General features: G+C 49.4%; 1 protein-coding gene and 1 long non-coding RNA gene across 18 annotated transcripts in view; one reads left to right on the top strand and one right to left on the bottom strand.

The window, feature by feature from the left end:
- Window positions 1–17,481, bottom strand: part of STX3 (syntaxin 3) — a 139,166-nt gene extending 121,685 nt beyond the window's left edge. For 3 of the 14 annotated variants that reach the window (XR_009542352.1, XR_009542353.1, XM_060159067.1), the window contains exons 1-2: window positions 17,000–17,473; window positions 166–249 (exon numbers count right to left, since the gene is read on the bottom strand). Coding sequence is in view for 9 of the 14 variants with exons in the window: in XM_060159067.1 (XP_060015050.1) it covers window positions 166–249; window positions 17,000–17,029 (114 nt within the window). In the remaining 5 variants the exon portion in view is untranslated. Of the gene's footprint in view, window positions 1–165; window positions 250–16,999 lie in introns of those variants that run through there. The other 11 variants (XR_009542354.1, XM_060159073.1, XM_060159074.1 and 8 more) reach the window with 8 other exon arrangements.
- Window positions 16,854–22,904, top strand: LOC132525769 (uncharacterized). 4 transcript variants are annotated; one of them, XR_009542357.1, is made up of 5 exons: window positions 16,854–17,055; window positions 17,455–17,701; window positions 17,904–18,801; window positions 19,181–19,319; window positions 20,893–22,904. It is a non-coding gene; the product is annotated as an uncharacterized LOC132525769 (long non-coding RNA). The 4 variants fall into 4 exon arrangements; XR_009542358.1 differs by having other exon boundaries at window positions 17,904–18,020; window positions 18,156–19,319; XR_009542356.1 differs by having other exon boundaries at window positions 17,439–17,701; window positions 17,904–19,319.
- The last annotated feature ends 712 nt before the right edge of the window (window positions 22,905–23,616 follow it).

Raw genomic sequence — 23,616 nt, forward strand, 5'->3', positions numbered from 1 at the left:
TACTGAAGAAACTCTCCGTGTAACTTCTTGGTGTGTTCATTCCACCCCAGCAAAAGACTGACTTTCCTCTGCTACCCTTGAAAGATCTGGGGGGTTTTATTCTTTACTAAGGAAGTTGTGTTTCCTTATGTCCATTCAGAAAAAAAATACCGGAAGGGCACCTACCTCAGAAAAGAACTCGTCCATGAAAGCTGTGTTGTCAATAGCAATCTCGACCTCATCGGCATCATCATCCTGTGTCAGCTGCTTCTGTGAGAGACAAAAAGGAGGGTGAGACCAAAAGCACCAGAAATAACAAACAGCACTGAATGCTCCCTAAAGACTGGGAGCTGTATCTGTAGTGAACATTTTACATACATAATCTCCTTTAAAACTCAGAACAGCTCTGTGATGTATCAAACTCTGATGTCACACTGTCTAAGTTTAAATCCTAGCTCCATACTTACTGATACTTTACAGGGGGATGAGGGGAAGAAGGGAGCAAGTTACTAAACTCGCTGTGCCTAGGTTTCCTTATCTGTAAAGTGCTAATAAGAACACCACTTACGTCATAGGTTCGTTTACAAGATAAATGAGCTAATGAATATAAAACACTTTGGCACAGTGCCTGGCATACTGTAACTACTCAGTAAATATTATGTTTTGGTGGTGGTGGTATTGGTGATGTTACTATAACTCACTCCAGTTGGAGAACATAAAACAGAGAGGTTATGTAACTTGGCCGAAGTCACACAGCTAAAATGTTGGAGACAGGCAGATTCTGGCCCATCCTTTGGATTTGGACCATATGTTCCTAAACTCTTCTCCACAACGTTCAGATGCATGACCTACTGTACCGGGGATCCGTATTAAGACAGTCCCAATTCCTCCAAAGCACTAGCTTCAAATCATCACAGAAGGAGCACACATTTTCCTGTTTTCAGAAACCACCTACTGCAAAGGAAACAGTGCTGTGTGCTGTTCCCTGTCAGAGCTCATGTTTATGGGGAAAAGGAAGCTCTCTCGGCAGCCCCCAGCAACCCCCGGGGACCCCGGCTTTCATAATCTCATTCAGCTACCTCTACAAAAGCACAAAATGGCTATCTAAAGGAAGTGCTTCCATTCCCACCCAGCTAAAGGGCCGCGGCGGCTTCTGCATCCTTCCCAGATGCTCCTCCCAGACGACTGCTGCATTACACACAGCCCACCTCTAAGCAAGGAAGACCTGGTTGTTGGGAGTGGAGGTGGGGAGGGGGTGAACCCCTCGACACCTGCTTCTCCACACCCTTCAGTGGCCTTTGGCCTCCAAAGCCAAGACATGTCACTCTCAACATGGGAACTCCACTAGCAAGGAAAGCCACCAGGGGCCTCTTTCCTTCCCCTGCTACCATCCCCCAGACCTGCTACAGCAGATGGAGTTACCGGGAATTCCCACGGAAATTTGGGACTCTCCAGCCATCTGGGGAGCCTCTTCTGACCGGATCCTCTGTAATCTCATTCTCTGGCTTGTCTGCAACCATCAGCAACCCAAGCTTAATGGCCACATTCAAAGGAACTGAATTTGAGGACCTTGCTACAGCCCCCAACAATCCCCTTCCTAAAACTTAGGACTGATCCCGTCCTTTTGCCACTTAAAGCCGTTCAGTGATAGTTCTCAGGACTGAAAGTCCCAGGATTGCAAGTCCCAAAGCCTAACAGAGCATACGGGGCCCTTTAAGATCCAGTCCCGCCCACGTTTCTCCCTCTACGATGCATCTCTGGACCAGGCGCTTGGAAACTCCTAGCACTTCCTGGACACACCATTCTTTCATATTGCTGAACTGTCACACAAGGACTTCTTCCTAAAATGCATTTGTCCAGCTGGCAAAATTTTATTGAGCCTTTAAAACTCAATCTCGAACAAACTCCTCGCTGATCTGACACTCCCCGACCCCCCATGCAAACTTGAAAACCTCCCTGAGCTCCCAGTGCATTTTGTGCAAACCTTCCACAGCATCAATCCCAGCCCTCTATTAATTATCCCTTCACTTATCTATCCTTCCCCACCGACTGTAAACTCCTGGAGGGTCAGGGTTGCCTTATGTACCCACTGGAGAAGATACTTTGAGTGTGTGCCTGCCCAGAACACCTCCCTTTGTGAAGATAACCCCGACCTTCCCCACATGATTCTGGGAAGGTTATCAATCACCACCCAAGCTCCCTGAGGATTCTGAACTGTGAAGTGAACAGAGCCGAGTCAACCTATAGCAGCACCCAACAGAGATACCTGCTTGGTTCCCAGGGCTACCCTTGTTTCTGTCCTCCCTAACCCACCCCATGGCTTAGAGCTAGTTCTATAGATCTTCCCCAGTATTCTTTCAATGAGTCCAATAGTATTCTTGTAATGCTGTTTTTTGTTCATTTAGCCAGAACCGGTTTCTGTCACTTGTAATTAAAATTACTTGTACTTGGGAATTCTCTGGCGGTCCAGTGGTTAGGACTCTGCTCTTTCACTGCTGAGGGCCTGGGTTTGATCCCTGCTCGGGGAACTAATATCCCACAAGCCATGGGGAGTGGCCCAAAAAAATAAATAAGTAAAATAAAATTACTTGTACTTGTCATTAATTAACTTATTCCGCATGTATACTGAGCACTTACCATACGCTATATATGTAACGGAAACTTAATCAATTCTAGTTGAATAAATAACCCCTACCAGAGACCGGCAGCCTGGATCCACCCAGCAGTTTCTAAAGTGTGGGATAAAATGCTCCTTTTATCAACTATCATCAATACTTGGGCCTCTCAGCAGCCTCCAGAGAGCTCCATCTCCCAAAAAGGATCTCGGAGATCCTCACTAGAAAATAGGAACCTGGTCTCCCTCCAGGAAGGTGAGTTAACAAGCATTTGTTAAGTTTCCTCTCTTTGGAGGTCTTGTAGAGACCCCCACTGAGGGGATATATCCCATGTATGTGTGTGTATAGACACACATGAGGGTGTCAACTCAGTTTTCTTCAAATAGGTACACGTGCTATGGAAATGGGATGAGGCTGCCGTCGTGGGATGGACTAAGGGAAGGTTTTGGAAGCTGGGAACACGTGTGTCCTGAAGCATGGGACACAGGCCCCTAGCCCTCCATCATAACATGCACTTTTGAGACCCCTGGAATTTGTACAGGGATTCCCCACCCAAGACGGCCACATGTTGGCTTTGAACAGGCTCTAACAGGGCAGCCTGGGCCACCTCCAGTGAGAGGACATGTGAACTGGGAAAAAAGAAGTCTTGGGTCACCCACCACCGAGGTCCAAAACCTGTTATTACCAATAACTGGCTGTGAGACCTCTGTCAAGTCCCTCACTGACCTGAGCTTACCTGTAAATGGTAATAACACCATACACTCTATGACTTTTACGAGGGTTGGAAGAGTTCACACGTGGAAAGCTTCTAGCACAACACAGGGCACACAGCAGTGCCTAGTAAGTGTCAGTTTCCCCATCACCTAGTTGTAAAGACGTGATGTCTAAAGTGTGTGTTCTCCTCCGCGGAAAGTGCTCACACAAAGGCTTAGTCGAGAAGATCGATTCTGCAGCATCAGGACCACCAGGGTTCTATAACTGGCTTCCCTTCATGCTAGTCATTGAGCCTTAAATACTGGGCTCAACATCTCTGAGCTTCAATTTCCTTACCTACAAAACAGGAACAAAAGTGTCCACCAGGGCTCTTGTGAGGATTAAGTAAGATAATAATTTTAAGTTCCTTACACAATGAATAGCACATGATAACATCTCAATAAAACAACAGTACATAAGATCCAGCAAAGTCATCTTCTCTATAGCTTTAATCTGGATCGAAGTACCCATAAACAGGAAAGAAAAATAAAAAACGATATAGAACTTTTAGAGCTGAATGCAACCCTACATATTTCGATCATCAAATTCTCTCACTTAAGAGATGGGTAAACCAAGGCCCAAGACCATATAATGAGCTACTAGAGCAGCCAGGAATAGAACCCAGGTTTCTTGATTCCCATCTTCCTGTGCAGAGTTTTTCCCACCGTAGCGTGCTGCCTCCAAAATATAAAATAGCGATGGCAACGAAAGCAACAGAGTTTAGTCCAGATCAGAAAATTCCAGAAAGAGGCCATCATCCCAGGTGATCTGAGTCGCGTGACGCTGGACCCAGGCTTCTCCGGAAGGGGATCTACCAGATCCCAGGGCAAGGGTCCTTCCCCTCTGACACATCCGTGCTCTTACAGACCGAGAGGCCTCAGGGACCCCAAGGGCAAGGAAAGCACATGGTGCACTTTATCTTCAGCCCACATGACTGGGCACAGCCAAGAAGAGAACTTTGGCATCTTTATCAAAGCATCAAGGCATGTGATAATAGGACCGTCAGAGTAGCTGCAACATCAGCTGCAGTAAAGAAACGTACATGAGAACCACAAGCCCCACCACCCACTTCCTCTCCCCCGACCTCCTGCTGCCTCTCCTGCCAAGACATGGGAGATACCACCAATGACTCAGGCAGCACTGAGCTCGAATCTGGGCTCCATCCCCTGCCCCCCACCCCTCAATGCACCCCAAAACTCAGTGAGGACAGCCAGGGCTATGACTCTCTCTCTGGACACAGTGGACAGAGTTCAGGGGCCCAGGACTCAACCTGCAATTCCTCTCACTCAACCTCACTGCCTTTCTCTCAAGGGCCTTCTCTGTCATCCTTAGTCTGTTCAACTGTGGGTCCCTCTTCATCAGCTCCTTTAATAAAAACAGTTACCACCTGCAGAGCCCCTAGGAGGTGCTAGGTGGCCGCCACACTCTGGCTGCTTCAGGTACGCTGTGTCAATGAACCCCTCCTAAATTCTGTCATTGAGAACCTGCAGGGCAGAGAAGTTCTCATTTATCCATGGCCTCCCAGCTACTGATGTGCAGAGTCGGGGCTCACGCTTTGGTTGTTGGTCCTGAGCCCTTGTTAATTCCACTGCACCCCACTCACAGCAGCCCAGCCCTGCAGAAAGTGGGGCTGAGAGAAAGGCGCTGGGGGCCTTGGGGACAGCACTTGTCTCCACTAAGCCTTGGTTCTCTCACCAAGTAAGGAGCTTAGCTTTCCAATGAGGCTTTGTGGAACCCCAGGAGACCTCCAGGGTGCCTCAGAAGCCACGCCGGGAGGGACTTGCCTGGTGGCACAGTAGTTAAGAATCTGCCTGCCAATGGAGGGGACACAGGTTTGAGCCCTGGTCCGGGAAGATCCCACATGCTGTGGCGCAGCTAAGCCGTGTGCCACAACTACTGAGCCTGCACTCTTAGCCCACGAGCCACAACTGCTGGAGCCCATGTGCTGCAACTACTGAAGCCCGTGCACCTAGAGCCCGTGCTCTGCAACAAGACAAGCCACCGCAATGAGAAGCCCGTGCAGCGCAATGAAGAGTAGCCCCTGCTCGCCACAACTAGAGAAAGCCCGCGCACAGCAAAGAAGACCCAATGCAGCCAAAAATAAATAAATAAATGTATTAAAAAAAAAAGAAGAAGAAGAAGAAACCACCGGGGGAAGTCAAGCAGGTTGGCCCGCACCCCCTCTTCAATCCGCATAGCTTCATTTTCATCTGCTTTTTACACTGAGGTTGAATATAAGATTTCATTTTCAGAACGAGGCCTCTTACCAAGAGAAAAAAGAAAGAAGGGAGGGAGGGAGGAAAATAGGAAGGGAGAAAGAAGGAAGCAAGCTTAGCTAGCTGGAAAACCACCAAAGTAAATGAATGGATGCCTTCTAAAGAAAAGGGAAAGAAGAGGGGGTCCCCTCTCTCCTTTACAAGTTAAAACACGGCGGCAACGTACGTTTAAATCATCAGCAATTCCTTAAAGATCATTACAAATCAGAGCGGCAAGATAGAAGGAACAAAGAAAGAGACCAAAAAAAACGCCATCCCAAATGAAGAGGTCACCGTTCACTGGCTCTCCGATGCCCTCCCTGCCTCAGGTGTCAGACCCCAGAAAGACGAGAGGGTCCCCGGACAAGAGGGGAGACCCAGGAGCCCTCAGGAAAGTTTTGGGGCGAAGGAAATAACAACAGAAAGGATGGGACCAGCAGTCTGGACTAGGAAGGAGCATCTGGTCCTGACTTCCCCTTGTGGGGTATTAAAGGACAGTGGCCGGTGGGAACAGGTGAGCACTGATTCCCGCACCTCCTTCTCTGAACATGTAAATAGCTCTTTGCTTGGGGCTATAAACTCTTCTTTATAAACCCAGATCTTCACCCAATAAATCCGATTCAAAGAGACAAGGACACGTGATTTTTCTTGTCCCTGCAGCCTACTTCGCCCACCAGCCTCCTTCCAGGATGAGGGCCTGTGGATTCCCAAAGACAAGTACCACCACGATTCCAAACACACACTCATGCCCTTGCACCCTCGGCCCAACATCGGGTTTTTCCAGTCTCTCTTCTCTAATTAAAAGAGCCAGGGGCTTCCCTGGTGGCGCAGTGGTCGAGAGTCCTCCTGCCGATGCAGGGGGCGCGGGTTCGTGCCCCGGTCCGGGAAGATCCCACGTGCCGCGGAGCGGCTGGGCCCGTGAGCCATGGCCGCTGAGCCTGCGCGTCCGGAGCCTGTGCTCCGCAACGGGAGAGGCCACAACAGTGAGAGGCCCGCGTACCGCAAAAAAAAAAAAAAAAAAAAAAGAGCCAGAAATTCTGAGGAAGTGAATAGGCACTCAGTGTTCTCTGTCCCCCATCTGAGAGTCAAAGGGACTTTCTCCTATGCCCCTTCTCCCTCCTACACTGTGGTCTCTTCCAGCAAAACCCTCCCAGAGGGAACGCTTCCCCTTTCCACCGACTGCCTCTCCCCTAACACCTGCGATAGAGGAAATCAAGCGATAACGGTACCCTGGGTGAGCCTCGCACTTTTACTTTCAAGATGATGTTCTGGCTGAACAGTCTGAGGCAAGAACTGGCCCCATTTGGAGATGAAGACACTGAGGAATAAACCCAAGGTCAGTGAGTCGCTGGACAACTGAACAAGAGGCAAGTCCCTGATGGCCCTGCTCCACACGTTCTGCCATAACAATGATACCACCAGATAATATGTGTATTTTGTTGCAGGACTCTTGTGGTTTCACACATATTATTTAATTCTCACGGCAACCTTATGAGGGACAAATAGGACTTTCCCCATTGACAGCTGAGACAACTACTTAATTAGATTAAATAACTTGTCCCAGGTGATTCAGCTAATAAGTGGCAGAGTTAGGACTCAAAAGCAGGTGTGTGGGAGCCAAGAGCCCCAGTTCTTACCCTCTACACTCTATTTGAAGATGCCCTTCCCATGCTGGATCAGAAACACGCCCTCACTTATTTCAGGGGATGCTGCAATGTCAGTACAACTAAATTGATCTAATCAATACGCATGAATGAAAAAGATAGCGGTGCATATAATCCCATGAATGTGCAGGTATGTGGAGCTATATCTGACTGCCTGAGTTGAAAACCCAGCTCTGCCACACAGGTACCTGTGTGACCTTAAACAAGTGACTTAACCTCTCTGAGACTCGGTTTCCTTGTTTGTAGCATGAATAATCTGCTCATAGAACTGTTGTGAGGATTAAATTAGTGAATGCATGTGAAGTGTTTAGAGCAATGCTGGGTACATATTAAACTCCCAAGACCATGCCATGCAGACAGTTTTCTCTAAAAAGTGTTTCTGCAAAAGATGCGACTCTAATGCCAATTCTCAGAAGGTGGCAGCAGGACCCTTAGAATGAGCTAAATTGTAGTTCATTTATTTGAATGAAGTCATTTCTCTACTATACGGATTTAAAGAAATAAACCTCCTCCTGAATTTTGCTTTTGCAACATTCTCACAAATTTTGACCTTTACTACTCTCATTATCATTCATTTCTAAATAGTTTGTCATTTCTATTTTGGTTTCTTTTGAACCCAAGTGTTATTTTATTTTTTAATTTTTTTGCAGGACACGGGCCTCTCACTGTTGTGGCCTCTCCCATTGCGGAGCACAGGCTCCGGACACGCAGGCTCAGCGGCCATGGCTCACGGGCCCAGCCGCTCCGCGGCATGTGGGATCTTCCCAGACTGGGGCACGAACCCGCGTCTCCTGCATCGGCAGGTGGACTCTCAACCACTGCGCCACCAGGGAAGCCCCCAAGTGTTATTTTAAAGGGTGGTTTTAAATTTCCAAAGTGGGTAAACCTGGGGAGGACAGTGATTGTATTGTTAATTTCTAATTTTATTATATCAACATCAGGGAGCATGGCCTATATGGCTTAACATTTTGTGGAATTTGACATTTTATTTATGTCTTAATACATGGTATTTTTTAATCTTCTATGTGTGCTTGAAAAGATCTTGCATTCCATTTGTTGGATACAAAAATCATCAAAGTTTCATCCCCACATGCCATGTTAATTCCTCTGCTTTTGTTTCTCAGGACCTGAGCTAGGTCTAGAGAAGGAGCAGGGAAAAGGGATGGAAGTTCATCTAAAGAGAGGAAGGAGGAAAAACAAAACAAAAATGCCCTGCAGGCAGATGTTGTCTATACTGATGAGTAATCTGTGGCTAGGGAGGTTAATTCATCCAGAATCACAGGATTAGTAAGGAACAAAGCCAGGGCTGGAACCCTGCTTGGTCCAACCCAGTGTTCACAGTGGGTTTTTTTTTTTTTTTTTTTTTTGCGGTACGCAGGTCTCTTACTGCTGTGGCCTCTCCCATTGTGGAGCTGTGTTCCGGACGCGCAGACTCAGCGGCCATGGCTCACGGGCCCAGCCGCTCTGTGTCATGTGGGATCTTCCCGGACCGGGGCACGAACCCGTGTCCCCTGCATCGGCAGGCGGACCATCAACCACTGCGCCACCAGGGCAGCCCCACAGTGGGTTATTTTAAAGAAGGATCTTGGGGTCTCATAACCAACCACCTCGCCTACTACGTTCTCCTTCTCACTCACTACAAGGTCCCATCCACAGTAACAGGTCCATCTGTCCATCTACTCGGCCAACACTATTTATTGAACATCTATCATTTCCCAAGCAACAGTACAGAACGCTGGAGAAACAGACCAAACTCAGCATCCCCTGCCCTTCGGGACCTCATGGTCTCAAATGGGAGGCAGACAGGCACACAGGTCGTTGCAATGCCACGTGGTAAATGATGACAGCACTTAGCACAAGGAATTGTACACCCAGGAGAAGGTGGGGCACACCACGTCACCTGAATTCAAGGCGGAGCCCAGGGAAGGGGGAGGTATTAGAAAACAGATGCAAAGGTGAGTTCTCGGGGAGATTTTGGAGGTTGCATGGATGTACGCAAAGGATACCTACAGGAAGTCCATCTGGGGTGAGAAGACCACACCTTTTCCTGCTTTCCCTCTCACCCCAGGAGCATTCAAGGAGATTCAAAGGTTACCCTCTTCTGCTTCCTCCCCTACCGTAGCCTTCTCCACTTTTTCCTGACTTCCGCCCCCTCCTCCCACCCCCCACTGCCCCCTCAGCACCCCACAGTATCCAGTTGCCAAGGATACAAGAAGGAGGAAGGAGCTCAGTGTCTTCTCTAGTCCATCCTCAGCCTCTGTCCCACAAGCCCCTCGCCCTAAGCATCCTCCCAGAGCACTTCACTAATAGTCATAATACCTAACAGTTACTGAGCGCCGCCTGGGATGAGGATTCTAAGATATGCGCCTTTTATTTATTTACCAAGGCATTTAATCTCTACAAGAATCTTCTGGGGGACTTCCCTGGTGGCGCAGTGGTTGAGAGTCCGCCTGCCGATGCAGGGGACACGGGTTCGTGCCCCGGCTCGGGAGGATCCCGCAGGCTGCAGAGCGGCTGGGCCCGTGAGCCATGGCCGCTGAGCCTGCGCGTCCGGAGCCTGTGCTCCGCAACGGCCCGTGTACCGCAAAAAAAAAAAAAAAAAAAAAAGAATCTTCTGGGGACCCTCCCCACCTTACAGCTGAGAAAACTATAAAGCATAAAGATGCGAGTAACCTCCCCAAGACCATGCAGACAGAGCATGAGGAGAGCCCAGGCAGTTTGCTGCAGAGCCCTTGGTCTCCACCACCATGGAGTGATGCCTCTTAACAGCAAACCCCACCCCCAGCTGTAGCCTGCAGCCCCCCCTCCACCCCCGCCCCCCCCCGCAAACATCCAAAGAACTAAAACACAGATGCTGTACCAAAGAGGTCGTGAAAAACGAGGAAAGACTGAGAAACTGTCACAGCTCAGAGGACGCTGAAGAAACACGACAGCTCAATGAAATGCATTATCTTGGGTGGGATCCTAGATCAGAAAAAGGGACATCATGGGAAAACAAGTGGAATCTAAATGAAGTCTAGAGTTTAGTGAATAGCAATGTACCAAGGTCAGTCTCTCAGTTTCGACAAAGGTACCATCATAACTTGAGATATTAACAATGGAGGAAACCCAGCAGACAGGAACTCTCTGTACTATCCTTGTAACCTTTCTGTAAATCTAAAATTAGTCTAAAATAAAACGTTTATTTCTAAAAAAAAGCAATCTTGCTGCTGTACCGCGTTGCCCTGACCCAGGCAGCTAAACATACCCAGATAGTATACGCTCTACTAATCTCTTTGGGTGGGGGCTGAACCTTACTCACGTCTCCAGATGGAGACAGGAGAATGTTGCCATGGACACGGCCCAATGCCAGAAAACAGGCTGACCTAACAGGGGAGACAGTGATGAGGGGAGGAAGCTACAAAGGGGCCTAATGTAAAAGGCTGGAGGTAAGGCCCCTCGGGACTACAGAATCTCCCAGCAAGTTCATTTGTAGAATATCCCCGTTCATCCACTGGGCAGCAAGGTTTACAGCTTTCTGAGCTGTGGGCTGGGAAGTGAAAACACAGGGGGAATGAGGCGTGTGTGGTCTGGGCTCTGAGAGAGGAGGATTTAACATAACATTACGTGGCTGCTTTTACGTATCGACAAAAATAAAGATTTGTGGAAGCCCAGGGAAGGCCTGGTGAATGCCAGATCTGGAAGCTTCCTTGTAGTGACATTGGAACTGAGCCTTGAGGGACATATAAGATTTTCCAGGGGAAGAACGAGGTTGCTAGATTTTCACCGTGGTATCCACATCTTCTCCTTCACGGTCTTTCTGAAAAGGGGCAACCCTCCGGGAGGTGTTGGGCTGGGGTACAGCTAGGAGCCTTGGAACTCATCCATCCTCATCCCGGAGGACAGAACAGTGACCCCTGGCTTCGTTAGCAAATTCATGGGTTCCCTGAGTAAACGCCGCACTTCAAGCAGGTAAAGTTGCACCAACCCAGAGGGGACGGAAAGTCCTAGTGATGAATCCGGGGTGTGTAAGGGCCAAGGTGCTGTTGATCAGTCAATGGACAAGTGTTTACTAGGGGACTACCATGCAGAGTGCTGGCCCTGGGACCCCAGAAGAACGTCCCATCAGCCACCGCATCAAGGGCATACAGTGCAGTTGGGGAGATGATTACATACAGCGTAGGGTGATATAAATAAGCAAGACAGACTTGTTCAATTCTTGATCTCACCACTTCCCAGCTGGGGAATCTCAATCTAATCTGAACCTCAATTCCCTTAGTTGTAAAATGGCAATAATATATAACACCATCTTGCCTTGTGGGGTTCAGAGGATTAGAGACAAGGTGTTTAAGGCACCGAACACAAGTCCTTTCCGACAGTAAGTAGCAGCTCAATAAATGATCATTGTTACTGCAGTTGATATGGTGACACCAACAATAGAGCCATCGATCTTAAAGACAACGGGACCTAGGAGGCGAAAGAGTCCAACCCATAAAAAACAGATGGAAGGTGGTTTCAAGCCCACTTCATGGTAAGAAAAAACCCCGCTGACTTAACGGAAGTATCAATGTTTCACTGCAAAGCAACATGCAGCCCATGAGGGCTGCCGGCAGGAGGGGGCATATTCTAGGCTGCGTTTAGGGAGGTTACCTGTAAAGGGAGTTTTGGAAGATGGGCAGGAATTTTGACAAAAGGGGAAAGGAACCCTGAAGGGAGAGCAAACAACATGAACAACTGTTTCTTCCCAGGCTCTCGCCAGCACCCCCACCCCCGGCCTCCCCGCTCCCATCCCAGGAATAAAAATAACACTAATCCCCGGCTCTCGGCCAAGCATTTTCTCTCTGGCTTCTGGCTGATGGGTCTGTAATCCCTACTCAATCCCTATCACTCTCATCTCAGCCCTGCTCATGGCAGAACAGCTCTCCCAGGGGCTGAATCCTGCCAGGGAGAGGGACGAAGTGAGGAAGGAACCACGGACCAGTTAGCCATCTTATCACCAAAGGATGGAATCTCAATGGAGAGAGTCTCCAGGCAGGGTGTTACAACCTGGCCGTGACCCAAAGCACCTGGCACATAGTAGGGGCTCATTACATAGTCTTGGGAGGAATTAAGCTCTAAAGGGGACGTACAGCTCCATGTTTCTGATGGTTACACTATAACCGTGCTCCTGAGGAACTCAAATGGGGGAACTTCAAATGGGGAAGGAGGCCAAGCCGTTTAAGATGCAGCAAGACACAAGACAGAACAGAAAGAGCGAAGAGGTCAGTCTGGTCCTTAGGGCCTCAGGTGGCTGATTTCATTAGCGCGTCCTTATTGGCGCTGGCGGTGGAGGAACCAGCAAACCCCAAGATGTTTCCAGGTCTCTACAGGTCAATCTGCACAGGGATCCGAAGTCCTTGCCCTCCATCCCACACATCACTGCTTCTCTAGAGCATTATCCACCTTTGAAGCTGGGGGTTCTCTTTTCATGGAATATACCCCCTTTGTTTTCCCTATATGACCATGTATTCTCTCAGACCGGGACTTTGTATAAGAACTCTGCCCAGAATTCCCTGGCGGTCCAGCGGTTAGGACTCGGTGCTTTCACTGCCGTGGCCCGGGTTCGATCCCTGGTCAGGGAGCTAAGATCCCACAAGCCATGCGGCGTGGCCAAAAAAATTAAATGACTCTGCCTAGCAGGATGCCCAGCAGGACGCTAGGCACGCAGAGGTCAAAAGCACCGATCGTGTTGTCTGTGTGAAGCACTCGCCAACGGGAGAACGGTGAGAAAATCCAGGATCCTTGCCTTTCTTCTTAGGAGACTCCCCATGCCTCTGAAGGAATTAGATTTCAGCCTTAACACGGACTTGAACAGGAGCATCGCTTCTTCTGGGAAGAGCCCCCAGGCCCTAGTGCCCTGTCCCCAGGGGCTGGCCAATAGGGTCTTCCTGCAGCTGCTTCTGTCCCAAGGATGGGACACTGTGTCTGTTTCTTGTGTGTCTCCCTAGCTGACTGTGACCTCCCTAAGGCCCAGGAGTATGTGTTCATCACCATCCCCATCCCCAGCACCTATCAGAGAGCTTAGGACACAGTAGGCGCTCGGTTTTTTTGTTTGGGGTTTTTTTTTTGGCTGTGTTGGGTCTTCATTGCTGCGCACCGGCTTTCTCCAGTCGCAGCGAGCGGGAGTCACTCCTTGTTGCGGTGCACGGGCTGCTCATTGCGGTGGCTTCTCTTGTTGCAGAGCACGGGCTCTAGGTGCACGGGCTTCAGTAGTTGCGGCACGCAGGCTCAGTAGTTGTGGCTCGCAGGCTCAGTAGTTGTGGCACAGGGGCTTAGCTGCTCCGCAGCATGTGGGATCTTCCCGGACCAGGGCTCAAACCCGTGTCCCCTGCACTGGCGGGCAGATTCTTAACCACTGCGCCACCAGGGAAGTCCCTCCGTAAACATTTGCTGAATGAAAAGAGGGCCAGGCAAGAGGTTCCTACATGGGAATTGTCTGGACTCAGCGGATCCAAAGTTCAGCTGGTGAGAAATTAGGAGGAAATGCCTTGTGAGACAGGCTGGGTGTAGGCACCGCACATTCCTGGCAAGCCTGTCTGATGTCCCTGAAAGGGCAGGCTGCTGGGATGGCCAGCCAGGAGGGGCCATGCAAGAGATAAGATGAGCCAGGGCTTGTGACTGTAGCCTCAGGAAGGGGTGCCCTTCAGTGTGGATGCTGCTCCCAGCAGGTCAAGTTTGGGGAACTCGAATTTACTGTGGTGGGTGATTATCACGGATTATCTCGTTTCACCCTCAGTGACCCTATAGGGAGGGTACGATGACCCACTTTAGAGGAGTAACTCTGAGACCTCAGTCCTATGGACTTCAGAGCCTCCCAGTGCTTGGGACAGGCTCACAATGAAGCATCTCTAGAAACACACATCCTCAGAGTTGATGGAGGCCTTGAATCTCCTCATGTGCTTCCCCTCCCCTCCAAGAACACTCAGATTCCTACAACATGCAACATCCCAACAAGCTTCTTGCCTCCCTCCCATGTCCTGCCAGCCCAGTCCATCCTCGGGCAGCTCTGACTACCAAAAACGCTTTCTACAGAGCCCTCATGTCTGCCCATCAGCCTCGCTTCTTCACCCTTCACGTCTTCTCCTCCTACCTACCCGGAGCAGAGCTAATCCCCTGCACATGACAGCTCTCCAGCTATCTGGAGACAGTTTACGCCTGGCCTCCTCCAGAGTTTAGAAAGAGCCCCACGGCAGAGATTGCACCAGCACTCAGGGTGAAATTGGTTTCATGCAGTTAGCAAAGGTTGATAAAAGGAATCAGAGAGACAAGATGGTTATCTTGTTGCTGGGGTGGGGGTGGGTGGGGGCGGGGGTGTCTCTCTCCCAGGGGAAGGAGGGGCTGGTTAGCGGACGTGGGCCAGAAGCCAAAAGCCATCTAAACCTTAACAACAGTCTTCAAGAAAAACGTTAATGTTGCCAGAAGGGGCTTCTGAGATCAGCCAAACTCCTTGCTTTCCAAAGGGGGATTGGAGGGGCAGAGAGGTAAAGTGACACCGAGGAACACAGCTCTTAAAGGGCAAAGCCACAATCGGAATCCTTTGAACCCACAGCCAGGGCCTCTTGCACAGTGTTACCACCCATCCCCCTGCTCCACAAGGCTGGAACAGCACCTGTGATGTCAGAACAGCACTGCCATCATAACGGCGCCGTCTACAATCTCACTTCCACCACATCCCCAAGAGGGAAAGGGAGAAACACAGCATTAGCTCCATTTTACAGAAGGTAACAGTGAGGCTCGGAAAAGCAAAGGGACTTGCTTGGGTTCCTCGGCAAAGTGAATTTATACTTGGAACTCAAAGCTCAGTTAAGGCTCTGTGCTGTTTGTTGGCAATGGCCGTTGAAAGGGCCATGGGAGGGACTTCCCTGCTGGTCCAGTGGTTAGGACTCCACGCTCTCACAGCCGAGAGCACAGGTTCCATCCCTGGTCGGGGAACTAAGACCCCGCAAGCCGGACATGGAATGGACTTCCTAACGTAAGGAAAGGCGCCACCTCCGCCTGCTGTCCAGTTCTGCATTGTTTTGGGACTGCCTGCTGCGCGCTCCAGGAAGATCTCTAAAACCACACTCTTCTTCCCTTTCTGCCGCCCCAGGGCAAGAGGGGTCAGCAGCCTGGGTTCCTCCCCCGGCTGAGCCCTCACCAGCTCTGTCACCTGGGGCGTCCCTCCTTCCCAGTCTGAGTTCTAGTTTCCTCACCTTTAAAAACAGAGGCAATCAATTCTGCCCTGACAGTAAACGGGATGTTATGAGGCTCAGATGACAATGAGCAAGTAGGAGGCTGGGAGGCTCACTCCCACCATCGGTGGCTGCCCCTTGGCCTCCGTCACTTCCCCATCACCCCGGCCTCCTCCGCAGCCCTACGACCTAGAGCAGGTGAGAGGGTCAAGAAGGTCTCAGCCAAGACAACAGAGGAGAAAGAAGAATAACTGTGACATCAGCCCAGAAGCCCCTCACACTTGTACGAGGCTTTACTTTTCCAAAGAGCTTTCGCAGTGACGAGCCTAAGATTTACCATTGCTTAGTCCTGTATGTGCCAGGCGCCGTACAGAGGGCTCTGCACGCTCTCTTGGGTTTAGTCCTCACAACTACCCATTTGAAAGATGACATAACTTCGGCTCCAGGGTTCGGTACGGGACGGCTGGTAAGTAGTGGAGCCAGGAGGCAAACCCAGTTCTATCCAGTCCCCTGTTCCCCAACCTTCAATGTGCTCATGATCACCCGGGGAGATTTATGAATAATCAGATTCTGATTCCATAGGTCCAGACTGAGGCCTAAGCTTCTGCGCTTCTGACAAGCTCCCAAGTAGATCGACTACCTTGTATCACGGGCTACATTTTAAATTCCGTTAAGACAGAGCCTGAGTCACCCAATCCCCGGGGCTTAGCACTGGGCCTGCCCCACAGAATACACTCAATAATTATTTGTACAATGAATCAATGAATGCTGGACTTAACCCATGCTTTAACACTTCTCTATACTAAGCCCCATTATATCATTTGATCTCATAACAAATCTCTAAGGCATATCAATCTCCCTTTGACAGATAAGGAAACAGGCTCAAAAGAGTTCGTAGCCTAAGGTTTTACATCTTCTGTGCAGCAGAGCCGGAAACGATCTACCTTCAGATCCTTGGCCCTGACCACAGCCGTCCCAACGATGGGGGTGGACGTGGGAGGGGGGAAATTAATAATTACAGACAGCTGGGTGGTGAAGAGCTGCCCCCCCCATCCAGGCACGTGACCAGCTCACAGCTCGGGAGGTCACCCACTAGAGCTGCTCTCCGGGGGCGAGGGCAGTTGTCTCAGCGTCCCCCAGGAGAGGAACGAGGAGGAGCGTGGGAGGAGGTGGGTCCTGGGCACAGTGCCAGGCAGCATGGGGCAGGTGGTGAGTGACCCTTGACCTCACAGAGAGCCCCGCTGGACCCAAGCACCCACCACCTCCCGCGGATCCCATCTCTAGACTGATGCTGTCCAGCTTGGTGGGGGGGGGGGCGGAGACTAGAGGCATCCAGGGAAATTGCAGCCTAGCGATGAATCACCGGCACATGACCCCAGAGAGGAGGGGTGGGTGCGTCTGGGGCTTGGGGAGGACAGGCCTTGCGCCCGCCCCGCACTCCCCCCGCCCAGCCTCGATGTGGGGGAGCGAGGGAAGACCCCCTCCCGCGCAGCTCCACCCCGCAGCCCCCGGCCCGCCCGGTTCCCGGGTGCGGCGGGACTCACGGCCTTCAGCTGCTCCAGCCGGTCCTTCATCCTGGTGCCCAGGCGCCCGGAGGCAGGTGAGCGCGTCCCAGGTGAGCGGCCGGAAGTGGCGGCCGGGCCCGGCCAGGACGGAGGAGCAGGCGGAGGCGGGCGGCGGCCGCGGGCGAGAAGGAGCGTCCGAAGCCACTGGAGGCTCCGCCGCGCCGCCCTCTACGGCCCAGCCGGCGCCGCGTACTCCAAATCCGGCTCCCGGGCCGGCGCCGGCGCGCAGCGCTCATCCGCCCGGCGGACCCGCCCCTTACCTGGGCCGCGCCCCGCGCTCCTCCTTAAAGGGCCAGTGCCCCGCTGCCGCCCGGCCACCCTCCACGCCTCTCACTCCACCTCCCGTAGCTCCGGGTCCCTCGATGGAGCAGCAATGGGAGATCCCGCCGCGAGTGGGTCTGTCTGACCTCAATTCCAGCCTTTCCATTCAACAGCCATTCACTACCTGTGCCGGGCTCTGTGCTAGGATCCAGCCCTCAACAGACTGATTCATTGCTAGGCGGCGCCAACATCCCGTACACGAAGAACTCTAAGACAACGTGATTCGTGCCATAACAGGTGGGAGAGAGAGAGCAATTAATTCTGCCTGGAGGAAGGGCATTCCAAGTAAAGGAATGCTCACGGTCCGGGGGACTGCGTGCTGGAGCTGAAAGAGGGTGTTCCTCGTGGAAATAACTGGAGGTGAGGCGGGGTGGGGAAGGCTGGGACGAAGAATTTGGATTTTATGATGTTGGCAATGGGGATCCTTAAGAGAAATGCAAGCAGTTCAATGATGAAATCAGAACACCTGCCACTAACAAAGTGTATACCTTTGGCAAGTTATTGTTTCTCTAGGGGACCCCGTTTCTGTATCTATAAATCAGAGATATTACCCACTTCCCAGTTTGCTGTGGGGCCTTGTTGACAGAGGAGGAATGACTGATTCGTCACCTGTGGAGCAGAGCTGTAAGAGGAGGATGTGTGTATTGGAAAGCTTAAGCTTTCCTATCTGATCCCCTAGGTGAGTAGTACCTGATCCCACTTTCTGAAAAGTGGGCCGTTTCTTCGCACTGCCCCTCCGTCTTTCTCCCCTCCCCGGCCCCACACCTCCATCCTCTCTTCCCTCTTCCCTATTTATCTTCCTTCTTGGGAACAGATGACATATCCAGCAGATATGGAGTGGAGCTCAATAAATAGGACTGACAGGCCTAAGATTCAATCCTCAAATCAGGGAAAGAATCTGAGCTATGCATCTAGATTAAAGGGCTGTAGGACTTCCCTGGTGGTGCAGTGGTTAAGAATCCGCCTGCCAGTGCAGGGAACACGGGTTCGAGCCCTGGTCCGGGAAGACCCCATATGCCACGGAGTAGCTAAGCCCGTGCGCCACAACTACTGAGCCTGCGCTCTAGAGCCCTCGCGCTATAACTACTTAAGACCACAACGAGGGAAGCAGCCACCGCAATGAGAAGCCCATGCACCACAACGAAGAGTAGCCCCCACCCACCGCAACTCGAGAAAGCCCGCGCGCAGCAACGAAGACACAACGCAGCCAAAATTAAATAAATAAATATTTTTTAAAAGGGCTGTAAATATTTTCGTAATTCTAACAGAACTTTGCCCTGTTCTGCAATCTTAGCGCTTGCTCCGTGCCGGCTTCATCCCCTCCCATGAAGATATGGTCTGTAATCCTCGCTCTAGTCCTGCACACTTCCTTCTACCGCAGGCGCTCGCTAGGTGAATTAATTTCCAGTCTTTGGTAAAGGGAAGGCTTCTGCGCCCCCTGGTGGTCAGAAATGGAAACGGTAAGCTAATCAGAAATCGCATTCCACCTCCCTTCCTTAACAAATTTTTGTCAATGGGGATAGCTAAGTTTCCGCGCTTCAGGAAAAGAGAGTCTTCTGAGGAGACAGATATGTGAACAACTCTTTACATTAGACGTCTGAAAAGGACCACAGGAAATGATCAAGGATGGCCATTCAGCCTCTGCCTGAATGCATTTTAATTTTTTCAGTTTTTTCAAACACTCAAGCATCTTCTCTGGTTGAACAGTTTCCAACTGTTGTTTAAAAGTGTTTTGTTATATGAAACAAAAATTTTCCTTCCTATAACTTCCACCACTGTTTCTTGCTCTTCGCCTTTGTCCAAACATTTAAGAAATTTAATCTGTCCTTCACAAGACAGGCTTTCCATGAAGGGACAGTAGCTGTGGAGCCACAGAACGATTGCTGACACACAGCCAGGAGGACTGAGTTCTAGACACAGTTTCTGCCACAAAACAGCTATCGCTTGACATCGCACAATCTATCCTCTCATCTGTGAGGTAAGGAGGCTGATCAAAACTAGTGATCCTCGAACTTTTCCAGATCAAGAACATCATACGTTCTTTCTTTTCATTTGTGGATATCTTGTTTTGAATGATTCCATATCCCTTAGAAAGTACATTTACTAGGTAATCAGAATTTGGTTTCCTCAAACTCATACATACAGAGAACAGACGATTGCCAGAGATGGGGGGCAGGGAGCAAAATGGGTGAAGGGAGTCGAAAGGTACAAACTTCAAATTATAAAAAAAGTAAGTCCCGGGGATGTAATGTACAGTATGGTGACTATAGTTAATAATACTGTATTGTATATTTGGAGTTGCTAACAGAATAGATCCTAAAAGTTCTTATCAAGGGTCCTCTCTGCTATTGTTAAACTTGTTTTTATAAACTCCTATTTTATATTTTATTTTGGTATATCAATCTTGAGTACTTTATTGTCAGGTCTTCATTGGTAACCCCCTTCCCTATGACAGTACAGTGTGTACTCAATTTTGGAGCATGGAAAATACATGTACTTGTTTTGTACCTGTAGTTTGGATATATAATTGACATCTTTGGGCTTTGGGCTTTCCAAAATTTTAAGGCTGTAATGAGGAGTCACATCTACAATCATCAATATAGTCTCTACAGTTCTCTGCAATGAATATGCTCCCTTAATTAAATCATGATGCTGGAAAAAAAAAAGTTCTTATCAAAACAAAAACAAAGTTGTGGGCTTCCCTGTTGGCGCAGTGGTTGAGAGTCCGCCTGCTGATGTAGGGGACGCGGGTTTGTGCCCCGGTCCGGGAAGATTCCACATGCCGCAGAGAGGCTGGGCCCGTGAGCCATGGCCGCTGAGCCTGCACGTCTGGAGCCTGTGCTCTGCAACGGGAGAGGCCACAACGGTGAGAGGCCCGCGTACCGCTAAAAAAAAAAAAAAAGTTGTAACTATGTGAGGTGATGGCTATACTGTGGTGATCATTTTGGGATTAACATACACACACTACTATATAGAAGATAGATAACCAACAAGGACCTACTGTATAGCACAGGGAACTCTATATTCAGTGGTAACCTATATGGGAAAAGAATCTGAAAAGGAATGGGCATATGTATATGTATAACTGAATTACTTTGCTGTACACCTGAAACTAACACATTATAAATCAACTATACATGAATAAAATTTTTTAAAAAATCATTATGTTGCACACCTTAGACTAATGCAATGTTATATGTCAATATATATTTCAATAAAACTAGGAAACAAAAAAGAAATTTGGTTTCCTAGGAGAGGCTATTTCCATGAAGGGAAAAAAAAAATGACCTTTTGGTTAGCCTATGTGGCCATAACAGAAATGACCATTTGATTTTCCTTAACCTTTTTACACATTGAAAACAGCATAAAGAGCGCTCTTAACTGCACGTGGAGTCCAGGAACCCAGGAAGGGAAGCATCCGTAGAGTTCTCTTCTTACGACATTCTATTCGAAGGGAGTTGTCACAGACTTCAAGCCTTTTTTTAAAAACTCCTATTAGGTATGAACCCTATTTTGTTCATTTTCTATTAATATTTGCTCTTCTTTGACAGGCAGAAGTCTGGATTGCAGCAGCTAGTTGTGTAAAATAAACTGAAGAAAGTCAAGTTACTGAGGGACAAGGGACCTGGGTGAGGAGAGGCCATGGGCTGGTGAGGAAGACTGACATTGAGCCCAAGTGGACTGTAAGGTCTCCACGTATGGACAGTGACTTAAGGTCCCAGGCTTAGTAGGATCCCCCTCCTCTCTGATGTATTTTTATTTTTCTGCTCTACCAGGGTGCTTGGTTTCCCACCATGTCTAGTGTGTAGCTGTTTCCCCACTAAACAAATATAGCAAGATTAAATCAAGTGTTTGCATTTTGGCTATAGAGAAGTCAGCCAACACTTAATTTCACCTTTACAAACAAACCAAGAAGAGGATCCTGGGGTTTGGGGCTCCGCTTCCCTCTCTCTTTCCTCTAAGCCTGTTTCTCTCCCACTGGAAAATAAACACTGAGGCTTACACCACCTTGACCCTCAGGGCCTGCTGAGGAACAGGTGAGACCACTTTCTGGCGACTGTACCTGGAGGCAGTGTCCCCAGGGTGTGGTGTTCAATAGAAAGAGATAAAGGAGCTAGAAAATGGAAGGGGAAGGTCCTTTCTGTTCCCCACAGCAATTCTTCCCCACTGCAGGGAGGATGGAGAATACACTTCCTGACTTGTAGTTTTCACCCCCTTACAGTTTGTATTAGTTATCTATTGCCGCATAACAAATTGCCCTAAAACAGCTTGAAACGACATTACCCTCTGGTTTCTGTGATTCAGGAATCCAGGTGCAGTTTCGCTGGGTGCCTCTGCCTCGCTGCAATTAAGGTGTTGGCTGGAGGCTGCGTCTCATCTCATGGCTTGACTGGGAAAGGATCTGCTTCCAAAGTCCCTCACGTGGTTGCCAGCAGGATTCAGTTCTTCAAGGGCTGTACTTCACCCCGTGGGCCTCTGCATAGGGCAGCTCACAACATGGCAGCTGAAGTCCATCAGCCCAAGCAGGTGAGAGGGATAGAGAAAGAGAGAGAAAAGCCAAAGTGTTTTTGTAACCTAGTCTCGGCTGTGACATCACTTTTGCCATACTGTATCGATTAAAAGAGAAGCCCTAGGTTCAGCCCACACTCAAGGCCAGGAGATTACACAAGGGGGGGAAGACCAAGAGCCATCTCAGCCGCTGCCTAGAACACAATTCAAATCCCAAATTCATGCCACAGTTATGCTCTTTCACCTTAGAGCTCTCTTCTCCCCTGTATCTGAACTGGACAACTCTGACCCACTCTAGGATTAAGTGTCCCTCAAACATGCTTCCCTGACAGCCTGGACTTCAAGATAGCCCTACCACACTGCATAACCTGGTCTAGTTCCTGTACCTTCTATGAGCTCCGCGAGGCCAGCAGCCTTGTCTCTCCTTTTCACTAATGCGAACCCAGACCCCAGCCTCGGTCCCAAAACGTCCTTGTAGGCACTCAGTTAGGGTTTTTACCAAATGAATTAAGTGAAGCTTCTTGTCCTATGGCTCCATTATGTCTTTCTTCTGATTAAAATTCATCAGTGGCTCCTTATTACAAGATTAGGGAGTCCAGACTCTTCTTAGAATGGCATTCAAGCCCTTGCGCAGTCTGGCCCCAGCCCAAGGTACTGTCACTCCCTGACACACACAGCCCCACCTTCAGCTTCCTCAAACACCCACCTCTTCTCTGCATCGAATATGCCCAGGATTTCCCACCCATCTCTGCCTGATTTGTCCTTTTTCCATTTCATGTCTGACAAATCCCTACTCCTCCTCCAAGACCGAGGCCTTCTCCAGTTCACGTCTCCCTGGCCCTCTGCCCTTCCGCCCCAAACAGTACTTGTTCAGATCTATTTTAAAAGCAGGGCTTCCCTGGTGGTGCAGTGGTTGAGAGTCCGCCTGCCGATGCAGGGGACACGGGTTCGTGCCCGGGTCCGGGAAGATCCCACATGCCACGGAGTGGCTGGGCCCGTGAGCCATGGCCGCTGAGCTCTGCGCGTCCGGAGCCTATGCTCTGCAACAGGAGGGGCCGCAAGCGGTGAGATGCCCGCGTACCGCAAAAAAAAATAAAATAAAAGCAAACCCTGGGTTGTCTTATACCTCGTTGCTTACATATCTGTTGAGAGCAATGACCAGGTATTATATTATTCACCTTCCAGGGGTACTGTGAGGTAGGTGCACTGCAATTATTTGGAGGATAAATCAAAGAATAGTCGACTACTATTCTTATGTAGTGTGTGACTACACACGCGCACACACACACACACTCCCTAGGAATTCTCCTCTCCTCTCCCTAAGGAGGAAAGAAGATCCTTCCTGGATCTTAAAACTAAATGCAATTGCAACTCCCTGTGCCACTGAACTGTGTGTTTAAAACAATGTATTTTAAAGACACAGAGGACAGACTTGTGGTTGCCAGGGGCAAGGGGGTGGGTGGGGAAGAGATGAAGTGGGAGTTCGGAATTAGCAGATGCAAAATATTGTATATAGAATGGATAAATAACAAGGTCCTACTGTATAGCACAGGGAACTATATTCGATATCCTGTAATAAACCATAATGGAAAAGAATATGAAGGATGTATATATATATATAACTGAATCACTTTGCTATACATTAGAAATTAATACCACATTGTAAATCAACTATACTTCAATAAAATAATTTTTTAAAAAATAATGTGCTTTGTTTATAAAGATGTTTTATATCATGTTGTTCAGATGTTTTCCTAACACGAATC

This window comes from Lagenorhynchus albirostris, chromosome 9 (genome assembly GCF_949774975.1).
Source record: "Lagenorhynchus albirostris chromosome 9, mLagAlb1.1, whole genome shotgun sequence".
In the NCBI taxonomy this organism is placed as follows: domain Eukaryota; kingdom Metazoa; phylum Chordata; class Mammalia; order Artiodactyla; family Delphinidae; genus Lagenorhynchus; species Lagenorhynchus albirostris.